Source organism: Callithrix jacchus, chromosome 5 (assembly GCF_049354715.1).
Source record: "Callithrix jacchus isolate 240 chromosome 5, calJac240_pri, whole genome shotgun sequence".
Taxonomy (NCBI): Eukaryota; Metazoa; Chordata; class Mammalia; order Primates; family Cebidae; genus Callithrix; species Callithrix jacchus.
Window position 1 is genome coordinate 97,363,798 of NC_133506.1, and position 20,838 is coordinate 97,384,635.

The following is a 20,838-nucleotide window of genomic DNA, read 5'->3' on the forward strand; positions in this document are numbered from 1 at the left end:
AATAGTGCTGCCCCTTCAGCCTTGTCCCTCTCTGTGTTTCCATGCAGGCATATCCACATAAAAAATCAGGAAATAGCATAAGATTCTCTGAATTCTTCTGGTAGAATAATGCAGTCTTCATTATTCCCCTTCCCTAATTTTCCCTCCCTATGTCTGGCAGGTCAGCATACTGGGATCTGGTCGTTTGGGACCAGGACACATTCTGATGACAGCTTTCTCTTGGGTTCCCTCTAGTTAAACGCCTGCCAGGTCCCTCTGGCCAAACATAATTATGAATCACTGCTTCCTTGGAGGAGGCAAGCCCAGGTGCTTTTATAAATACAATCAGATAAAAGGATCAAACTAAAATGACCCCTTTCTCTTCTCAGAAAATGTTGTCACTATTGCACTAAATTACACCAAGCCAAATAGCTTCTGAATCAGTGTAAGGGGTAGGTTTTCAGCTACTGCTAACGTAAGAGAGGAGGCAAGATCCCATATCTACCTCCGTGATAGAAAGCCTCGTGTTATTTCTCATCAGCCTCCTTACCACAGAGGACACAGTGGCCACAGTGCCAGCAAGGACACTCCAAGTTCAACAGGTGAGAGGCAAAAGGCCATTCACTAAGGCATGCATATTGGAACTTCTTTCTTTCCTACTTTTAACTTTCTAGGCAAAGACACACTTTTGCCTCAATCAACTCTGGCTCTTTTCAGCTTTCAGCCTCTCAAAGATGGACACAACAGTTGGAAAAACACAACTCAAATACTTTGATCACCTCTACCAGAAAGGCAGCTTAACCCTTAAGTCCCCTTAGCCCAGGGAACATTCCTTTTCCTGTCATTCTGGCTGCTAAAGGCTTTGGAGGAAGGCTTTCCTGAAGATTTTTACAGACCTCACCCACCACCACAATGTTCCAAATCTGCACCCGGGGCAACCTTGAGCGCAAAGCACCAGGCCAGGGCCAGCAGCAGTGCTCAGTCCATGCTGCCGCTCCCTGTGGCAGTCAGGGCATGTTCTGTGTGGGCGCAGTGTGGTGCTGTGTGGCAGGCTGCCCAGCTGCCTGGGAATGGGGCTACAACCAAGAACAAGTTCCCCAAAGTGGCTCCTTTGCCCAGGTGCTTGCTCTTCGTACTGAGAGAGAGGGACAGTGGGGAACTTACAATTGCTTGGCTGGACAGTTCTCTCTCCATCTAAATTGATTTGTCATTTCTCTCTGAACACAAGAGGAGGGTAAGGATCCAGGAGAGGACCTCAGGTCACAGCACTCAAGAGGCCAGGCTAGCAAGGCCGTCCCGCTCCACAGCCACTCTCCCTGCTCCTGGCCCTGTGAGGCAGTAGAAGGATGTCAGAGAGAGACAAAAAGACCTGGGAGGGCTGTGGCTCTATTTCCAGAGAAGAAATTTAATTTCCTTAAGGCAACCAAAATGGTAGGAAGTAATTCTCCTTATAACGAATCTACCAAGCCGTGGTTCTGGGAATCAGGGTCAGAACTGGTTCAGCAATGCAACACTCTAGGGCCTGGGCTTTGTTCACTTTTCTTTCTGAGGCAATTCTTCCCTTACTTCGATTAGGAATCAGTATAGGCACTAATTACATATTCTCTGTTATAATCACAGACCTGCAAACTAGTAATTCACTATCTTTCCACCCAAACTAACCATGTAAGATGACAAAAGTCCATTTAAAACAATAAAAATTCTGGAAGAGATGAAGTTAGCTGCTCAGAAGTTAAATTACACGTTCTTAGAGAATAAATAGTAATTATGTTTTTGAACACAGTTAATCAGTGGTGCACTGGTTTGTCTAAGTGATCTGTGAGCGCGCTCCCCAGTAAAGAGGCCGATTTGGGGAGAGAACGGGGACACAAGATAACATCCACTCCTATAGGCTTTCTCCTAAATCAGATTTTCTCTGTGGAATTGGCTTTAGATTACAAAAGGAAAGAATCCTTGTTTAATTTAGTTCAGGCTCAGTATTCAGCTGAGGAAAAATCTGTAGAAATCCCAAGAAAAGGAGAACACAAATAATGAGAATTCCGATCTGGGCTCTGATGTACATTTATTTTGTACATTAGATGATTAACTTTTTGGCCTCAATTTCCCAATCTGAAAAATGAGATCATTTTCACCCACTTTGTGACAAAGAATCTTGGTAGTTGGATTCTAGGCATTGCTGAAGGAGCCAGAACCATTGTGAACCCTAAAGGAACTGGGTTGATAGTATGTCCTATTATATCCAGGCTGACCTGTTTTGTCGCAGATGCATCTGCCTGTGTATGATTTCCCTGAGAGATACGGCTACTACTTCTGTTTCTTTCATATTTCCATATGTGGGATTGAGCCACAGAGAATGCTGGATACCACACATGGCCATCTGTTTTTTCTTTTTCTTTTTGAGATGGAGTCTCGCTCTATAGCCCAGGCTGGAGTGCACTGGTGTGATCTCAGCTCACTGCGACCTCCACCTCCCTGGCTTCAGCAATTCTCCTGCCTCAGCCTCCTGAGTAGCTGAGATCACAGGCTCCCAACATCATGCCTGGCAACATGTGCTTTTTCTAATGATTAAGATGAAAAGATAATGATGCAGCGAAGTAAATGCATACTCATCTGCTCCTCTTATTAGCTAGGTAAAGGTGTGATCTCTACTTTATGGCTGGAAAAACCTGCTGTTCGGAGAAGTTAAATAATTGACAAGACTCGTACTTAGTTATTCTTATTCCCAGTCCACTGCTCGTCTTCCCTAGCTGCCCTAGGCCAGCGCCTGCTTCACATTTAGCAGACTATGGGTCCTTTTTCAAGTGCCATTTTGGTCAAGGTTAAATAAATATGGTTTTCTCCAATGTGGATAGGAAATTGATAATGAGATGATTTGTAACAAATGATTAAACGGCTATCACTTGGGAGTCTCCTCCCTCTCTCCCCTTCATGTGCTTCAAAAGTTAAAAGGTGCTGGGTGAAGGTGGGAGCCACATCACTTCCCTTGAAGAGAAAGAGGCTTCATCCCCACACCTCTCACCCTCCAGCCCTTCTGCAAACAGAGAGAGGATCCCTCTCCCTACCACCCAGTTACTCTGAAGGGATGATAACAGCCATTGGGGGGTTAAAAAGAGGCAGTGAACCCCCAGTTAATGAGTAGGAATTCAGCAGGCAGTGTAAGATAAATGGAGCTCTCTCTGCTTCTGCTAGAGTCAGCATGAACTGCGGCCCTGCGGCTTGTTTGTGGCAAATGGAGTGCGCGAAATATCAAAGGGCAGTGATCCAGAAGAAGACCGACTTTGACAAATTTTAAATTGGCCAGAAAGAAAACCAGCAAAAAGAAAAAAAAAAAAGAAAGGAAAAGAAAAAGAAAGAAAAAAAGGAAAAAAAGAAAAAGGAAAATTATGCAATTTGCTGTGTCCTGCAATTGCAGCATTGCTGCCTTTGTATGGAATTAGTGGAAAAAAAAACAGCAGCAACAATCGCTGGATGCAGGGAGCAATTATTACCCATCTAAGTGAGATGCTTATCAGTGGCTGAAGCTTTTAGAGCTCTCTCTATGTACAGTTGTAAGTAACTTGCTCTTGAGCTGCAGTTACTTTAATTAAAGTGTATGGGGTTGGTCAGAAGTAATTATCCTGTTTGGAAACAAAAGAGAAAAAAATCACCTCAACAATTCCGGGCCGCAATAGATTTTAGAAACAACTTTGCCCATTTCTCGTATGTGTGCATTCCCCATAAAAGGATCAGACTGTGGTGAGTTAGAGTTATTGGTGGCTCTTACCCAATAGCAAACAATGGGACACAAACAGGGTTGATTGTAACCCAAGTCACCATGTTTGGCAGGCAACCTGACTCAGGACTCCAAATGCCTGGATGTACAGTCTCCACAGTGTAGGCAAACGGGATTTTTCTGTCTCTGGATGGTGGGAATACAGTCCACAAATGATACCTTATTAATTAAATTATTATTTGGAACATACATGAGCTAGCATCTCTCTTCTTTACTCCTTCCATTCACTGAGTTTCACTACCTTTTAAACGCAATCTCTGTTCCTTTAGAAGAAACAAAAACAAGCAAAACCAACTGACAAAAGAACCTCGAGCAGTTATCTTTACTAACATAGCAAGGGGCTCAATGGGAGACCTGGGCAGAAAATCATTGTTTTAGAAGAATCTGAAACTCATTTAGACTCTGGACTCAACACAGGACTCCCATGGTTTAGTCCTATGTTCAAATGGCAAATGCCTTCCAAAAGCTCTGAAAACAAATGAGCAACAGAGTAATGGCTGGAAGCATTAAGCACGCCTGCTCTCAGAGCTATTCCTGGCGCAGCTACTGTTTAGAAGCACACAGTGTGCAATCTTTACTTCTATTTCTCTAGCTCATGATGACCCCGGAACACCGCCTGGGTAAAGATTCCTGCTTTTCTATCCCATCTCTCAGAAATGAAGTGAGCTGTCCAAAGAAACAAGCAGAAACAGTCCATATTTAAGTCTAGCATATTCTCTGTCTGGTGAGGCCTGTCCCCAGCATAAACTCTCGCTGGACATCTTAGAAAGACGGGCTTTTTGTACTCTAAGGAAGTATTAGAAAAAAAAATCAGGTGACTTTTGCTTTTTTTTAGGGTTCACTTTCCCTATTATACACACTACTTCATTCTACCAGGGTTCTTACCATATAGAGGACAGTAAATAAAGATTATCATGAATTTGATCAAATGCTTCAGTGCCTCCTCCCCTGGCCTATGAATGCACTCATTACAAATCAGCTGAATGGCTCATTGATTTGCCAGGAGGACAAGCAGACATACCCAATCGCTCAGCCAAGTGGATGTAGACTGGGTCCACCCGACGCATGGTTTTCACCAGATCCTTTCTGCGGAATTTGATTTCTACTGTCCCTTCTGGCTCCAGAACAGATCCCCTGGATCAGAGAGAAAGAAAACAAAACAGAAATAGAAGCACTTTAAAGAAAGGAGACAACAGAATTAGGCCAGTTACAATTTGTGGACCAGGAAATAGCTTCATTATGGTTTGCCTACCTATGGTTAACAGACATCTCCCCAGGGAGAATAGTAGGCACCAGAGAAATGTCTAAGTGAGGTATGAGAAAGGCCTGGCAAAAAGCAATTAAAAGAATTCTCATTACCACACCAGTCGACTTCCATCTCAAAGGGTGAAGAATACAGATTCCACCACCTACAGCTGATAAGAGTAACAGGAATCACATTATTTTCCAGGGAAAAAATGCTGTAGGCACAGTGACAGGGGAACCACCTCCATCACTTAGACTGTACGATGAAGAAGGGCAATGCCCTCTTCTCTTCTCTTCTCCTCTCTCCTACTCTCTCCTCCTCTTTCTCTCTCTCTCTCTCTTCCCCTCCCCTATACCACAGCTGTCAGTCTGCTTGTAGGACACTGATGAGACACACTAAGCCAGGCCAAGTAGGAGGTAAAACCTTCTGTCCAGTGCTATGGAAATGAGCAGAGTCAAAGGTCTCAGGGTTACTTCTATTGCATACTAATGATATTCAATCCCCAGAAACTTTGCCTTAAAACATCTTTTAAAAAACCCACAAATTTTCTAGTTTAAAAAATGTATAGTTAATGTTTACTATGTACATGGCACTATTCTAATTACTTACATATAAATGCTTACAACAATCCTATACTCAGTCTACATCTACTATGTAGTAAGATTCTGTTATTACTCCCATTTTACAGATGAGAAAACTACAGCACGGGAAGTTATGAGACTCATCCAGATATAACACGTGGCAGGACTGGATTTGAAACCACACAGTCTGATTCCAAAGTCTGTAGAGGAATTGTCTCTGATCTGGTATCAGATGAGTTTAGGACTTAAAAATCATAAACCCCTAAGTACAGAATGTAAATAATAAACCCGTTAGCCTAGAGATTTGACAGTGAGACTACTGGACTCTCCTAAGCAGCCTTTGACATAGAAGGCTGAATTTTGGGGGACAAGAGAGAAGCAAGTGGTTCACTAAAATGATTGGAGGTAGGAATTTGCTAGGAAAATGTCAAAGAAATACGTTTTGAAGTTAACTGCTTAGGAAAGAGCTGAGAACAGACTATGAAAGGATGCCAGATTAGATCTGCTTTATTTATGTAGTTTCAGGTACCACCTCCCAACAAGCCTGAGGTTCTCCCTTACAGTTTTTTAAGGTGCTAAAAACACCATGGTCTTCAGCTTCCTAAAATGCCAGAGTGAGGACCTGGACTCTAATGGAAGGAAGAAGCTTTGGTTTGGAATCACAGAATGTGGGTGCTATAGTACACCTCAATGGTCATCCATCTCATTCCATAGACAAGAAACAGCAAAGGGATCGTAAGGACTGCTCCAAGTTTCTCATGGTCAGTCGCGGAGCTGGGTTAAAACTCTGGAACTCCAGACTAACAACTCAGTCCTTCTACTGCAACTCACTTTAAGCTCCCTATGCCATACTTAAGGAAGAGATAGTGAACAGGCACATCTGAACAGCAAATAGGAGGAGAGAATATCTCTGAGTTTGGGGTTACCTGGAAGAGAAGACTTCATGGTAAAAAAAAAAACGGGGATTACACTGAGAGGCTACTCCAGCCTGGTTTCATTCTCATTGCCAGCAGATACTATTTAGAAAGCCTATTCTTCTGAACTTGGAGCCCTTTGGGAAGGGAAAGATTCAAATAAAGTTGCCATGGCTGTAATGTTCTCCAGGAGGAAACCAACAGCTATAGGGTCCCTAAAGGCAGTGAAAGGAAATACGGAAGTCATGTTACCTGCTTTCTCGGTCGGCATACATCTCCATGTGCCGTGGGTTGATGGTGGAGTCAATCACGACCCAGGAGCCACCCCGCAGTTCAGCCTGGGGAGGAATGTAAACCAGCACAGGCTGGGAGCACTCCCTCAAGCTGTCCACAATGTAAGCACCAAACTTCAGCACTTGATCATACATATCTATGGAGGATGAGACAAATTAGAAATCATGAAATTCCTCTTCCTCAAAGCAGTACTTTCAAACACTGTTCAAGACCTCTGGCTATGGGTAGCCTCCTTATACTATGCCTACTGTTTGGTTAACCTGAAGACTAAAGGGAATATCGTATGGACCTGTATCCCATTCAAGACTCTAGAGGAGGCCGGGCGCGGTGGCTCACGCCTATAATCCCAGCACTTTGGGAGGCCGAGGCAGGTGGATCATGAGGTCAAGAGATCGAGACCATCCTGATCAACGAGGTGAAACCCCGTCTCTACTAAAAATACAAAAATTAGCTGGGCATGGTGGTGTGCACCTGTAGTCCCAGCTACTCGGGAGGCTGAGGCAGGAGAATTGCTTGAACCCAGAAGGTGGAGGTTGCGGTGAGCCGAGATTGTGCCATTGCACTCCAGTCTGGGTAACAACAGCAAAACTCTGTCTCAAAAAAAAAAAAAAAGACTCTAGAGGATCTTCGAAAGCACAAGACAGCAACAGAGAGATGCACTGTCTTTCACAAGACACAGTGTGTAAGTCTTCCAGGTTGCATTTCCATTTTATATCTTCCCTAAATTTCTGTGCTCAGGTTTCACCACATTAATTCACAGTTGCTCTACAAATGTTGAGTATTTTTCATGTCAATATGTGCTCTCCCACTACATTAAGTTTTCTGAAGGAAGGAACTATTCTAGCTCTTTTTAGTTCGTCTCATGATGCTTAGCATAGGATGAGCTCTTCAAATGTGCAGCTGACAGAAACTGATCCTTTAAAAATTTTATCTTCAAAAACTGTTTTCATCTTGGTATCCCAATAGTCCAGCCCATTGCCTGAATATAGTTAGTGGTCAACAAATATCTGCTGAATGAAAGAATGTTGAATAAATGAATTAAGATACTCTGGAAAGGCTATAAGAAAGAAAAACATTCTTTAACAGTTGCATTTTTATAAGGTATCAATGAGAATTTTTTTTTTTTTTTGAGACGGAGTCTCGCTCTGTTGCTAGGCTGGAGTGCAGTGACACAATCTCAGCTCACTGCAACCTCCGCCTCCTGGGTTCAAGTGATTCTCCTGCCTCAGCCTCCTGAGTAGCTGGGACTACAGGCGCACACCACCATGTCCAGCTAATTTTTGTATTTTTAGTAGAGACAGGATTTTATCCTGTTGGCCAGGAAGCTCTCAATCTCTTGACCTCGTGATCTGTCTGCCCTGGCCTCCAAAAGTGCTGGGATTACAGGCGTGAGCCATCACACCCAGCCAAGAAAACTTGTAAAAATACTTAGGAAATACCACACAGCCACATGAGAAGAGACCCAATCAGGGCACCATAGTAAGACCCCATCTCTACAAATAATAAAAAATTAGCCAGGCATGGTGGTGCATGCCTGCAGTCTCAGTTATTTGGCTGAGGTGGGAGGATCACTTGTGCCCAAGAGGTTGAGGCTGCAGTGATAATCTCACCACTGCACTCTAGCCTGGGTGGCAGAAGAAGACCCTGTCTCAAAAACAACATAAAACAAAATAGACAAAAAACAAGAAAGGAGCCACTTCTTCATTTTGCTGAAGAGTATGCTTTGTAGGCTGGGCATGGCGGCTCACACCTGTACTCAGAGATCTGTGGGAGGATCACTTGAGACCGGGAGTTCAAGACCAACAGAAGGAGACTCTATCTCTACCAAAATAAAAGAATTAGGAAAGCATGGTGGCACATTCTCGTAGTCCTAGCAACCCAGGAGGCTGAGGTGGGAGGATCAGTTGAGCCAAGGAGGCCGAGACCTGCAGTGAGCTGTGATCATGCTGCTGTACTTCAGCTTGGGTAACAGACTGAGATCCTGCCTTAAAAAAAAAAAAAAAAAAAAAGTACATTTTGTAATCCCTCTGAAGCCAGGAGCAGCCTGAGGAAAAGGACCCATGATGTATACATAAAGTGAGTCCCTGGAAAACTGGATCAGTTATTTATTTCCCAACTTGTTATGCACTTCCCATTTCCCAGCTCACTGAAGTCTAAACATTGCTAAAGTTTTAGGTTTATGAGTCCAGATATTTAATGAGTACTTCAGTGGAGCCACAATAGATCCTTTCTAAACACCAAATAACAGGTTCAACTGAGTTCAAACTTTCTTATCAAAGAGAGGATCTCAATTTGGAATAAATCAATTCTGGGAATCAAAGGCAAAGAAGCATTTTTCAGGAAGTTAAGAGCAAACCAAATAGAAATTGCTTTCATTGTAGTTGCTGGCAAATTAAACTGCCACCTTCTCCAAAGTAAAAATGGCTTAATATACAAACCATCAGTGAGCACAGTTCACTGCAAGGCACATGCTCCACTGCCCCAACCTGGTGTGTCAGTGAATACTTCAGAAATTCCAAGTTCCCCCGAAAACACTCCCTACTCTATGTGGAATGTGTACTCCATGTATATGATCAGAGTGAAGACATTTATTCCTTTGGGAGAAAAGCAAAGACCAAAAAAATTTACTGCTAATTACACAACTGCTGTATGAAGAGCAGGGTATAAAGGACTTTAAGCGCTTTACGCTAATTCTGTGGTTATGAAAATAATTGCTCAGTTCAAATTATTTTAACTAAATTAATTCTTTAGTGGATATTTCAACCAGTGCTACATAATAAAATAATTGTGTAATTAGCAGTACATTTTTCAGTGCTGCCAAGAGTACAGTCTCAGAACAAGTAACAGAAAAGAGTGTCCCTCAACAATATCATGCAAAGAGAGGAAATGGAAGGTACAGATAAAAGGAGGAAATAAAGCAATAAAAGACGGCACAAAAAGTCATTCTACTTGAAACAGAAAAAAAAAGTTAGAGGTAAGTGAAGACAAAGTTTCCAGCCCTCTCACTCACTTCTTCTTGTTAAAGACTTAGCTACAACAAAATCTATCTCTGTATTATAATTACCAGATTGAGATCCCAAAAAGAAGGGGAGACTTTATTTAAGATGTATTTTCATTCATCTATTTTAAAAAATACTAGATTTCATGATATATGCAAACAGTTCTGAATGAAGATGAGTGTATGTGAGCAATGTTTACTTCTGTGAAATGGACGTGGGTTCCTTTTTGGCATCATCATGGCTAGCTTATTGTGTGCCACAGAGCATGATTATGTATACACACATATAAATCACTTAATCATCAGAGCATCCTCTTACTCATATATCCAAGTTATAGGTGAGTAAACTGAAGCTTAGTTAAATAAGAGTGGTAGATATGACTCAAATCTAGATCTTGTTGGGTCTAATGTCCACATTCTACTACTTCATTCTTTTTTTTTTTTTTGAGGTGGGGGGGCACCATGGTCTCGCTCTGTCACCCAGGCTGGAGTGCAGTGGCACAACCTCACTGCAACCTCTGCCTCCCAGGTTCAAGCGATCCTCCTGCATCAGCCTCCCAAGGAGCTGAGACTACAGGTACGTGCCACCATGTGCAGCTAATTTTTGTATCTTTTGTAGAGATGGGGTTTCACCATGTCGTCTAGACTGGTCTCGCTAAGCTCAAGCCATCCACCCACCTTGGCCTTCCAACATGCTGGGATTACACAAGTGAGCCACTATGCGAGGCCTCTGCTACTTCATTCTTACTGCTAGGAGAGACAGCATGAAGCTGAGGTACTCTGCTTTTCAACATCTAATATGATGAGTAAAATAAAATGAGAAAGAGACTTGAATACATGACTGAATATTCCCAACTGTTGCTGGATTTCCTGTATGTTCAGAAATGTTCAAAACTATACTGATATTCTACCAGCTTGTGTGAGGCTAGGATCTCACTGCCAAACAAATATTTTTTGGCCCCAAGACTGTGAGTAGGAAAGGGGCATCAGGCTTTGTTAAAGCTGACGTATTTGGGACTAATATATGGTCTCCATCTCACCTGGAACACCTACCTACACAACCACAGCCCAACCATCAAAACACCCAAAAAGCAGACTATTAAATATAAACAAACACACAAATAAACTCTGTAATCAACACGCTCAGACTGAATTGCAGCTGCCCCAAACCACATATTTTGAAAGGCAGGTTGAAACACTTGGCAACAATCTGACACACAATTGTCTAAAATCCCTTCATATTTAAGAGATAAAGCAAAAGCACAGCCAAGACCAGCAGGGGAGGGGCAATCCCCAGGGTTTCGTTTAGAAATCAGTCTAGAGAATTTTAGCTAGCATAGAATGTTAGACAGCATATGCATATGCTGTCAATTCTCAGGCCCTGAGAAATGCAACGGGGAATGGAAAATACTGATAGGTTCCTCACTGGAGAGGTGGGAGCTTGGAGTTTTCTAGCATGCTGGGCAAAGCACATCTGCATGAATGGTGATCACACAACCTTTGCAGTGTGCTCTCAGCACCCACTAACCCTGCCTAGGGACTTTATTGTTATAAACATGGATAAACCATGGCAGCCACGTGTACCAAAGAAGGGAACAGGGTGGCAGAGTGTTTCCACAGTGTCCCACACTCTTGAAAATGAAACAGATCTTATTGGCTTGAGCAAGATTATCTGTTAGAAACTGAAGGTAAACATTAGGCATACACAAGCTACACATATATAATGTCTCTCCTTCGTTCATTATGACCAGCTGACACTGTATTTCAACATCCAAGTAATCAGAGACTTTAAAATAGACTTTCATTCCAGTTAAAGTTTTCAATGAATTTTTTATTGTTATTTATAACCTGTCCCAGGAAAAAATAATAAGTATAACATGAAAAGCCAACTGAGAGTGACCCTGTAGTACCAGCAGTGAGGCAGCTTAATATCACTGGGATTTGCATCCTATCAAGCTATTCATGCTGAGGCTGGGACCCTGGTGCTAATTTCTAGTAAATTTCACGCTTGATGTCTCCCTGTTGTGGGTCATTGCCGGTTCGTCTAAATAAACTGCTTCCAAATGGCTCTTCCATCTAAATATTCAGCCAGTTTTTATAATTTAATTTTGCATTATGCTGAATAGCCTTCCGGCCAGATAGAGCTCATTGGAAAAAAAGCACCAATACCATCTTGACATGCTTTTATTTATTTATTTATATTTTTACTGCTCGAATTAGACCTCCTAGGCCGACTAGTAAAGAGTTTTTTTTTCCCTCCACTAATGTCAATTTTCAGCATAGCAAGAGCTGTCTCTAATCTTTTCCTACTCATTACACACAATTTTGGAGTCATTTTACCCACAGTGCAGTCGGCTCCTGGCTGTGTGTTTGTGTGCACTGAGGGATGGCATAATTGTTTATTTTCCCTCCCTGCATAATCCCCAGCCAGTATTGAAACCAAAACTGCAAACATCTCCCCAAGGGATGTGAAGAATGACAAGAGGCCCTCAGTTTAGGTCCCTTTACATGAGATAATATGTAGGAAACACCCTGATCTGTATGTCAATATGAAAGGCACTGTTTCTCCCCGCTCCTACCTTCATAGGGATCTCTATCTTCCCCAAAGCTTATTTGTCTTATGCAAGGTATAAAATCAGCACCAAAATTAAGAAGACAGAACTGGCCCTGGTCTGTATCAGGCCAATAACTCATTTCAGACCAAGGGCAGCAGGGAGAGGGAATGGGTACTTGTTGTTTAAGGGGTATAGAGTTTATATTGATGATGATGAAAATATTTGGCTGTAGATACCAGTGACAGTTACACAACACCATGAATGTGTTCAATGCCACTGAATTGTACACTTACAAATAATTAAAATGATACATATTATATATATTTTACCACAATAAAACATGAACTCCTTTCTGAGCTCTTGAATTTCTTTTCACAATAACCAAGGACAGCCCCAAAGTAGAGGGGAAGTAGGTAGATAATAACTTTTCAGGAACCCTGACATTCAGTTAATAGGAATATACTAGTAGATCTGATTCTAGTCTTAGGCTCTAAAATGAGCCAACAGTGTTACCGGGAGTCAGACGGATCCATCTTCCTCTCCCAACTCTGCCATTTTTTTTTAGCTGAACGAGCTTGGGAAATTTACTTAACCTAATTTACATAAATCTTAATTTATGTAAAATGTGGATAACAATATAACCTACCCCTCAGAGGTGCTTGTGATGATTATGTAAGATAATACATGTAAAACTGTTAGCACAAGTTTCTGGTGAAAACAGCTCAATGAATCTTAATTTTTGTTCTTATTGTTACAGGGCTAGCAGCCAATCTGGGCCTGCGCCAAAATAAGTAGCAGAATTGAAGGTTTTCCTAGAAGTGGCACACTGGAACTTTTGAACTCTGAACTGCAGTTAGGATAAAATATCCAGGGTGACACTCCAAAGTAATGTCAGGAAGTGTGCATTCTCAATGGGTCCCCACAAAGAGATAAGTAAGGAGTAATAGCATTGCATTGTCTCCCAGGTCTAACAAAAATATTAGAGCCAAGGAATTTGGGATCAAGTGAAATCTAATGCTGAATGAACCCCATATATATGAATGGAGGGTTTCAGACCCCCCCGCAACCCTTTGATATGCTACTACCATCTTCTTTTGAACGTCCGGGCATTTTGTTTAGACATATGGATTTATCACTTTGTTCAAGACATTTTTCTTGTCTCTGTGAGGCAAAGTCTGTTTCTGACTCATTTTGACTTATTTTTGTTCTCTCAAGTGTCTAGCATAGTTCCTAACCCACAGAACTCAATAAAAATGTATAGGATTGACTTAACCATATACTCTAAATTTCTCATGGTATTTCCATTAATTTATTATCTTGGTAAAAAAATAATTCACCTTGATAATCTAAAAAAAGTAAACAATCATTAATTTGGATGTACAGTCCAAGTCTCCCCCAAGAAAAGTGTAAAATGTGGTAGTTCTCCAGCAAATATAGGCAAAGGTAAGCTTTTCAACCAAAAAAACAAAACAAAAAACACGTACACACACACACACACACACACACACAATCAACCTAGTCTACATTTTGCCAAGGAAGCCTGGCCATACAGACTCTTCCTAGCCAAGTAAGGAAAAATTGTCGGCAAAAATTTCAAATTCCTCTCACCACATAACTGACCATCTGGTAGCTTCCACAGGCTTTTCCTCCTTCACAGGCTGGGGGTGCTTCTGTCCTAAGCTATTTTTAAGTGCCCTATCGAGAGGCATTTTCTTTCTTTCCTTTTTTTTTTTTCTGAGATGGAGTCTTGTTGTGTTGCTCAGGCTGGAGTGCAGTTAGCTGAGATTGGAGGCACAATCTCAGGTGCCTCCCAGGTTCAAGTGATTCTCTGCCTTAGCCTCCCAAATAGCTGGGATTACAGGCATGCACCACATGCCTGGCTAATTTTGTATTTTTAGTAGACAGGGTCTCACTATGTTGGACAGGCTGGTCTCCAACTCCTGACCTCAGGTGATCCACGCACTGTGGCCTCCCAAAGTGCTGGGATTATAGGTGTGAGCCACCACGCCTGGCCATCCTAGGCATTTTCTTTTCTTTTTTTTAAATTGAGACAGTCTCACTTTGTCGCCCAGGCTGGAGTGCAGTGGCACGATCTTGGCTCACTACAACCTCTGCTGCCTGAATTAAAGAGATTCTCCTGCCTCAGCCTCCCAAGTAGCTGAGATTACAGGCACCTGACACTGTGCCCGGCTTTTTTTTTTTTTTTTTTTTTTTCCTTTTTTGGTATTTTTAGTAAAGACAGGGTTTACCATCTTCACCAGGCTGGTCTTAAACTCCTGAACTTGTGATCCACCCACCTTGGCCCCCCAAAGTGCTAGGATTACAGGCATGAGCCACTGTGTCCAGTCAGCATTTTCAAATCACTGTTTACTCCAAGAGTTTCAACTTCTCCCTCCTACTGTTGTTGTTGTTGTTTTTTTTCCAGACGAAGTCTTACTCTGTTGCCCAGGCTAAGGTGCAATGGCGTGATCTTGGCTCACTGCAATCTCTGCCTTCCAGCTTCAAGTGATTCTCCTGCCTCAGCCTCCCAAGTAGCTAGAACTAAAGGCACTCACCACCACGCCTGGCTAATTTTTGTGTTTTTAGTAGAGATGGGCTTTCACCATGTTGGCCAGGCTTGTCTCAAACTCCTGACCTCATGTGATCTGCCTGCCTCGGTCTCCCAAGTGCTGGGATTATAGGCGTGAGCCACCCTGTCCTATTACTTTAAAGAGCCTGGCCCTATCTTATTGCTTTAGAACCCCAAATTCTCCCCAAAACAGATGGAATTTATACTTAGTATACTCTCATACCCTCCAGGTATGTAGTCTCTAGCCTAGCATGGCCATGAATCCTCTAGTCTTGGGAGAGAGCTTCACTACTGTAAGAGGTAGTGTGTTTCCTTTGGCTCTCCCTGTAGTGTCCACAGTGGCTCTACACATTAAGGATTCTCTGTAAATGGTCATACTGGCTGCCTAATTACTTAGCAGTTCCCATAGCATGAAGTAGAGCCTTTATATTAATGGTCTAATATGCTAGAGCCACGGGCTCAGGGCTGTTGTTAGATAATAATACGACATAGCACAAATTGCCACAAAGAACTGCCTTTGGTGCTGAATTTGTTCATTTTCTTCCAGTAAATGCTAACTTCAGTATCTGTCTTGGTCACTGAAGAACATTAGGAAATAACACCAACAAAGCATATGCCCAGAAAAGAGAGACAGAGTCACAATAATTATTTCCCTAGGACCACCAGAATGGTCCAGTATCCACCTGTGAAAGGTAAATCCATAGCAGTAGGTCACCTTGATAACACTAGTAGATTATTCTGAAATTTTGTATGGAATTATAAAATGTACTTTTTTCCATTCAAGTTGTAACTCAAAAGATATCTCGGAGAGGGCAGAATCCCCAAAAAAACCTAGGCTGTTAGGGTAACCCACAGATACTGCCGAGTCTATACCCTCCCTCTGCAGCAGAGTGCCCAGGAATCAGTGATGCTCCCCCAGCCCACAGGCAGGCCAGTCACCTTTCATTCCACCAGAGAAGCCTCTCCAGTTGGCAAAGACCATCAGAGGCAGCCCTTCCCGGTTGAAGTCCTTGATGGCCTGATACGTCTTAAATGCAGAGTCTGGGAACCAAACCTGGCCAGCCTGCTGGATTATCTATTGGGAAAAGTCAAAGAAGACAAAATTAACAACACAGCTCCAGGTGGAAATCTCTTCGAGGTGAACAAGATTTTACTTATTAAAACTGAAAACTAAAAATCGAACCAACAAAAACCGTTGTTCATTAAGATCATGTTTGGAGTAAAAAAGAAGAAAGGATCTTGGATCTTTGACCTTGTCAAATACTATTCTTTTTAAGTTCTGCTTATAACAACTCTTTAGTCAAAAGGGAAGAATGTAGTCTTAAGAACCCTTGTTTGAGGTTTCTCAAAAGCAATTTTAAATGGCTCCATTATGCTACTCCTTAAAGCAAGTCAACTGTACGAGGTCTCCCAGTCCTTTCACTTTTATGCTTAGTATAGCATTTTGCTGTACTGTGGCTAATCAATAGATGCTTGATGTCACACTGCTGAATAGCCTTCTCCCTGGCCTCCCCGATTCTTCACTTTCTGAATGGTGTCAGGATGTGAAAATATAATCCATTAAAAAAAAATGGTGCCAGGCGCAGTGGCTCATCCCAGCACTTGGGAGGCCAAGGCGGAAGGATCCCTTGAGTCCAAGAGTGGGAGACCAGCCAGAACAACATAGCGAGACCTTGTCTCTAAAAAAAAAAAAAAATTTAGCCAAGTGTGGTGATGTGTACCTGTAGTTCTACTCAGAAGGCTGAGGCTGGAGGATCACTTAAGCCCAGGAAGTCAAACCTGTAGTGAGCCAAAATCACACCACTGCACTCCAGCCTGAACCATGGACCATATCTCAAAAACAAAAACAAAACAAAACAGAAAAACAAAGGGCTGTGGTGTTCACAGTTGGCATTAGGGCAGACTTCACCATTAAGTCTAGCTGTAGCTCTTCCACGTGTGTACTCAGAGAATTGGGGACCAAAGAGCCAGTATTATCTCAGCTGCCTTTCTGTAAGACCATCTCCCCAACAAAAGTATACTGTTTTCTAGCATCAACAAGACCACTGTAGAGACTTATTTAATTTTTCAGGCAGAATTTAGCTTCTAGTCCATCTAGAGTCATCTTAAAGTGAGCACATGATGTTCTAAAATCATTCAAGGCTGCTAATGCCCTTCCCTCTAAAACTGATGGGTTGCAATGCTCCTTCTATATCCACAGGCACTACGAAGGGAAAAACCCTCCAAGCACAGGCTCACAGTATACTTGAGGTGACTTACCTTGGCTTCAGAATCCAGGTTTGCTGGATCAGCTGGAATACTTAGTTCTACTGTTCGGGTTTCTACAGCAACAACTCCCACAGGTATTCCTCCTAGCCTGATAAAAAATGAGCCATGTAAGAACTCAATGTATGTCAGCATTATAGCTAGCCATTTGTTTTCCAATCCCACATCAAGACATTGGGGAAGAAACTAGAAACACAGAGACAGAGCATGGGGAATCTGATTCTTCTAGGAGTTAAATGTGACACTCTACAGATGTGATATTTACTCTCTAAATATGGTGGGAAACCACACTCAGAATCTCTCCTATTCTGAAATGTCCTGACACAAGATAAATTCAAACCAAGGGCTGTTCTAGGGGAGCCTCTGCATTTAGACTCAACAGCCTAGCATATATACATATCCCTACCTCTGTGGCTGCCAAATGAAATTTCTCAGTTCACTCTAAAGCATTTCCTTGGCGAAGATGGTAGAAAATGGTCTGAAAGGCAGTAGGAATCTGAGACTTGCAATAACTTTTAATGAGTGCTGATCTTGCTGAAATGGAGCTGTAGTTTTCTATGGAATATTAATAATGTGGTTCCAGATAAGTTTTGAGGGTACAATAGGTCATACTATTGGGCATATGGATAGGGAGTATGTGGGCATGTTATAAGGATGATGAAAAACACATGCCTAGAGTAGGGAAGTGTATCAACAAGACCTTAACTTTCTCCTTCATTGAAAAAGAGCAATGGGACAAGGATAATTTTTAGTAGTAATCATGGTGAAATCTATATTAGAAGTATATATTTAATCTCAAAGCTAGGTAAATTTTAAAAACTGTGTAGGAGCTCAAAGCCTCTGCATCTATACTCCATGATAACCTCCCAATTCGGTCCTCAAAAAGATTTTCTAGGAAAAATCAGAGAGCAAGACAAAGTATAGGGTGAATCTTTACCCTGGAAAATGTGATTCAGTCTTCATTCTCACTGTTGCATTCCTTGGGGTTGGGGCTGGGATGGGTTATAGTCTTTCATTCCCCACAGCATCTCCATAACAAACTTTTCCATGAAGGATGGCCTTTGGTTGTTAAATTGGCTAGTGAAAATGGATTCCTGTCATCACAAGAGGCCTGACAAGGGCCTGAGTGGAGACCACCCACCCCCTTGTCACTTGCCTGCACTGAATCAGAATCAAAAGCCCTCTAGACAACAAGACAACGAGCAGGAGGTACACAGGAGGGTTTAGAAATATTTCTGTTCACAATGATTAACAATCCAACTGGAAACTTGTAATTGCAAAAGCCACCCTAAATCGGTAACTTATAACTTATATATTAGGGCCCATGTGACCTAATAAAGAACATCTTTATCCGAGTATTACAGTTATTTATTGAACTTGAAAACAGCTCAGAACAACTTCTGTTTTCTATTATACTTCATATAAATTTTATCAGGCTAGCACATGAAGATGCTACATCTTGTTTTATAGTGTGTCCCTGGACAAGGTGCCATGGAATAATAAAAGACAATTTACAGCCAATAGCACACATATTCCAAACATACATACCAAAGATGAGTTTTGGCAGCACTTACAGTAACAATCCCAGAAGAATACATTTATATTTATTTCTCGAAATGCCATTGCTTTTGAAAGAAGCTAGAGCTCCATTTGTGTTTTATATACTTGTGAGTATGTGTATGTGTTTGGAGTAAGAAGTCCAGAACTTGTCAGATGGAAAGAAAGGAGGAAGTCAGAGTGAGTGTTGCAATACACAATGGCAGAGCTAACCAAAGCCAAGCTTGACTGATCTTAGTCGCAAACCAATCCCTATTCTTCTAATCATAAGGGTGAAGTATTATTCTCTTATTTCCCATGGGAGGCTCTTAAAGAACTTAACAAATGTTTGGCTTTCTGAGATTTAAAATCTGTCATTTTTCTTCAGACAGGAAAACTGAAGCAGAATAGATGAGAGAAATCTCAAAAAAGTTGGTCTTAGCGTGCTGTGAGAAATCTCTCTAACAAGCTGATACAGGTGCTGAGTATCAGCGTTCTCGCTCCAGTGCATCTCCTACTTCCAGCTCCCCAGTAGGACTTTTACCAGGCACAGAGAATACTTCTCACTGGGACCAAGAAGCCTGGGGTGAGACAAAAGACTTGAGAGTTGAAAGAAAATGGACAGGTAGGCTCTGGGACATTCAGTCTGAGCTGACTCCAGTCCAGAATCCTATTCAGAGTCACAGAGGAAGACCCTGTCTATGGGATTTGCCCTCTGATGGCTCCTTGTCACAGGCAGCTTGAGGCGTGCTGACCTGCTGTACTGAGAACCACAGAGCCTAGAATTATTTTCAAGGCTAGAATCTAAATCTGAACCCAATGTGGCATGTTTGAGAATCTTGAGCAGGTGCCACTTTTCACCAAGATAAGGAAAACTGATTGCCCCCAGAGGAAGGTGAGCTCCAGATTCGGTCCCTCAGCAGCAGGACTCTGCAGTGCAGAGGTAGATTAAGATCAGTTGTGGCAGGTGCTCGTTATAGCTAGGGCTACAGATTATTTTGTGCAGAGCTTGAGGTTGAGTGAAGCACTTCTTAGAGTGGGTATTCAAATTTAATAGAAACTTCAATTTCCCAATTGACAAATATAGGTATCTTAGCAACTTATCCAGCTTATTTTACTCACTCCTTTTTTGGGGGGGAAGGGGGCAATTCAAATCTGATTATAATCCAATACAGTACATTTGTTACTTAAATAATCTCAGTGCCATGAAGAACTTCTCTTCAGTTACATATAAAAGCAGATGAGTCTCTGATTCACTTGTCACCTATTCCTGAAAGAAAATGGTCTTAGGGAGAGGGAAAGTCATTGGTGGGCCCTGGCTATTGTAGTTCGGCTTTAGAGCTCCCAAAGAGTGTTTCTTGAAGCATTATAAAAAGGAAAATGTTGTCAAAATTTGCCTTCAGATGAAATGCATCATTTGAGTGACATACAAAATGGCAACTGAGAACTAGCATTCTAGTTATTCTGCCTTGGTCATGGCTATAATCCAATGTTCTTAGGAAGTTCAGACAAAGAGAACATTATTGGTCTATAGCCATATAGCCATGACTCTTTCCTTTATTTTTAGTCGGGAGGAAAAAGAGCCGCCAAAACAAAAGAGCTCTTACCTGGCTCTACCAACCACCACAGTCTGTGCCCAGGGCTGCATAATCTCTGAGAAAGATCCATAGTCAAAAAAGCCACTCAACCATTGACCTTTTTGGGCTACAGAAGGGAAAGAAAGAAAACAGAGAATAAGGACCGTCAATCCATTGACAGTGTACTGGAACTGACGAATTTAAGGTGGTTTGGGGGATTATTTGGGGGGAGTTTGTTGTTTTCAACTGTATTATAATAGATGGAAGCATTAGGCAGCTGAATGTTCATCTGTCTTCAGACATCATCTCCTATTTCATTTGCTAGTCTGCATAAAAAGAATCATTTATCAGCAAAAACATCATTTATTGTTAAGCGATGAGGTTCAGCTAGCAGAGAGAGTTTGCATGCTTTTAAATAAATAACTTGACTTTTTTGAAGACACTACAAACATTTTTCAAAAGGCAGCCAAGTCATTAAAGATATTTTCAAAATGTCTATTTCTATTTTAAAACTTGCCTTACAATTTTGTTTGATTCCACTGACTTTCTTTT

At 41.9% G+C, this 20,838-nt stretch overlaps 1 protein-coding gene across 18 annotated transcripts in view; it reads right to left on the reverse strand.

Moving 5' to 3' along the window:
* ACACA (acetyl-CoA carboxylase alpha) overlaps positions 1 to 20,838 on the reverse strand; it is a 307,755-nt gene that overhangs the window by 21,016 nt on the left and 265,901 nt on the right. For 16 of the 18 annotated variants that reach the window (XM_078373749.1, XM_035300747.3, XM_035300744.3 and 13 more), the window contains 5 exons: positions 20,317 to 20,413; positions 17,168 to 17,264; positions 15,848 to 15,983; positions 6,745 to 6,922; positions 4,773 to 4,885 (listed from right to left, as the gene is read on the reverse strand). In XM_078373749.1, the coding sequence (XP_078229875.1) occupies positions 4,773 to 4,885; positions 6,745 to 6,922; positions 15,848 to 15,983; positions 17,168 to 17,264; positions 20,317 to 20,413 (621 nt within the window). Of the gene's footprint in view, positions 1 to 1,143; positions 1,308 to 4,772; positions 4,886 to 6,744; positions 6,923 to 15,847; positions 15,984 to 17,167; positions 17,265 to 20,316; positions 20,414 to 20,838 lie in introns of all 18 variants that reach the window. The other 2 variants (XR_013535729.1, XR_013535730.1) reach the window with 1 other exon arrangement.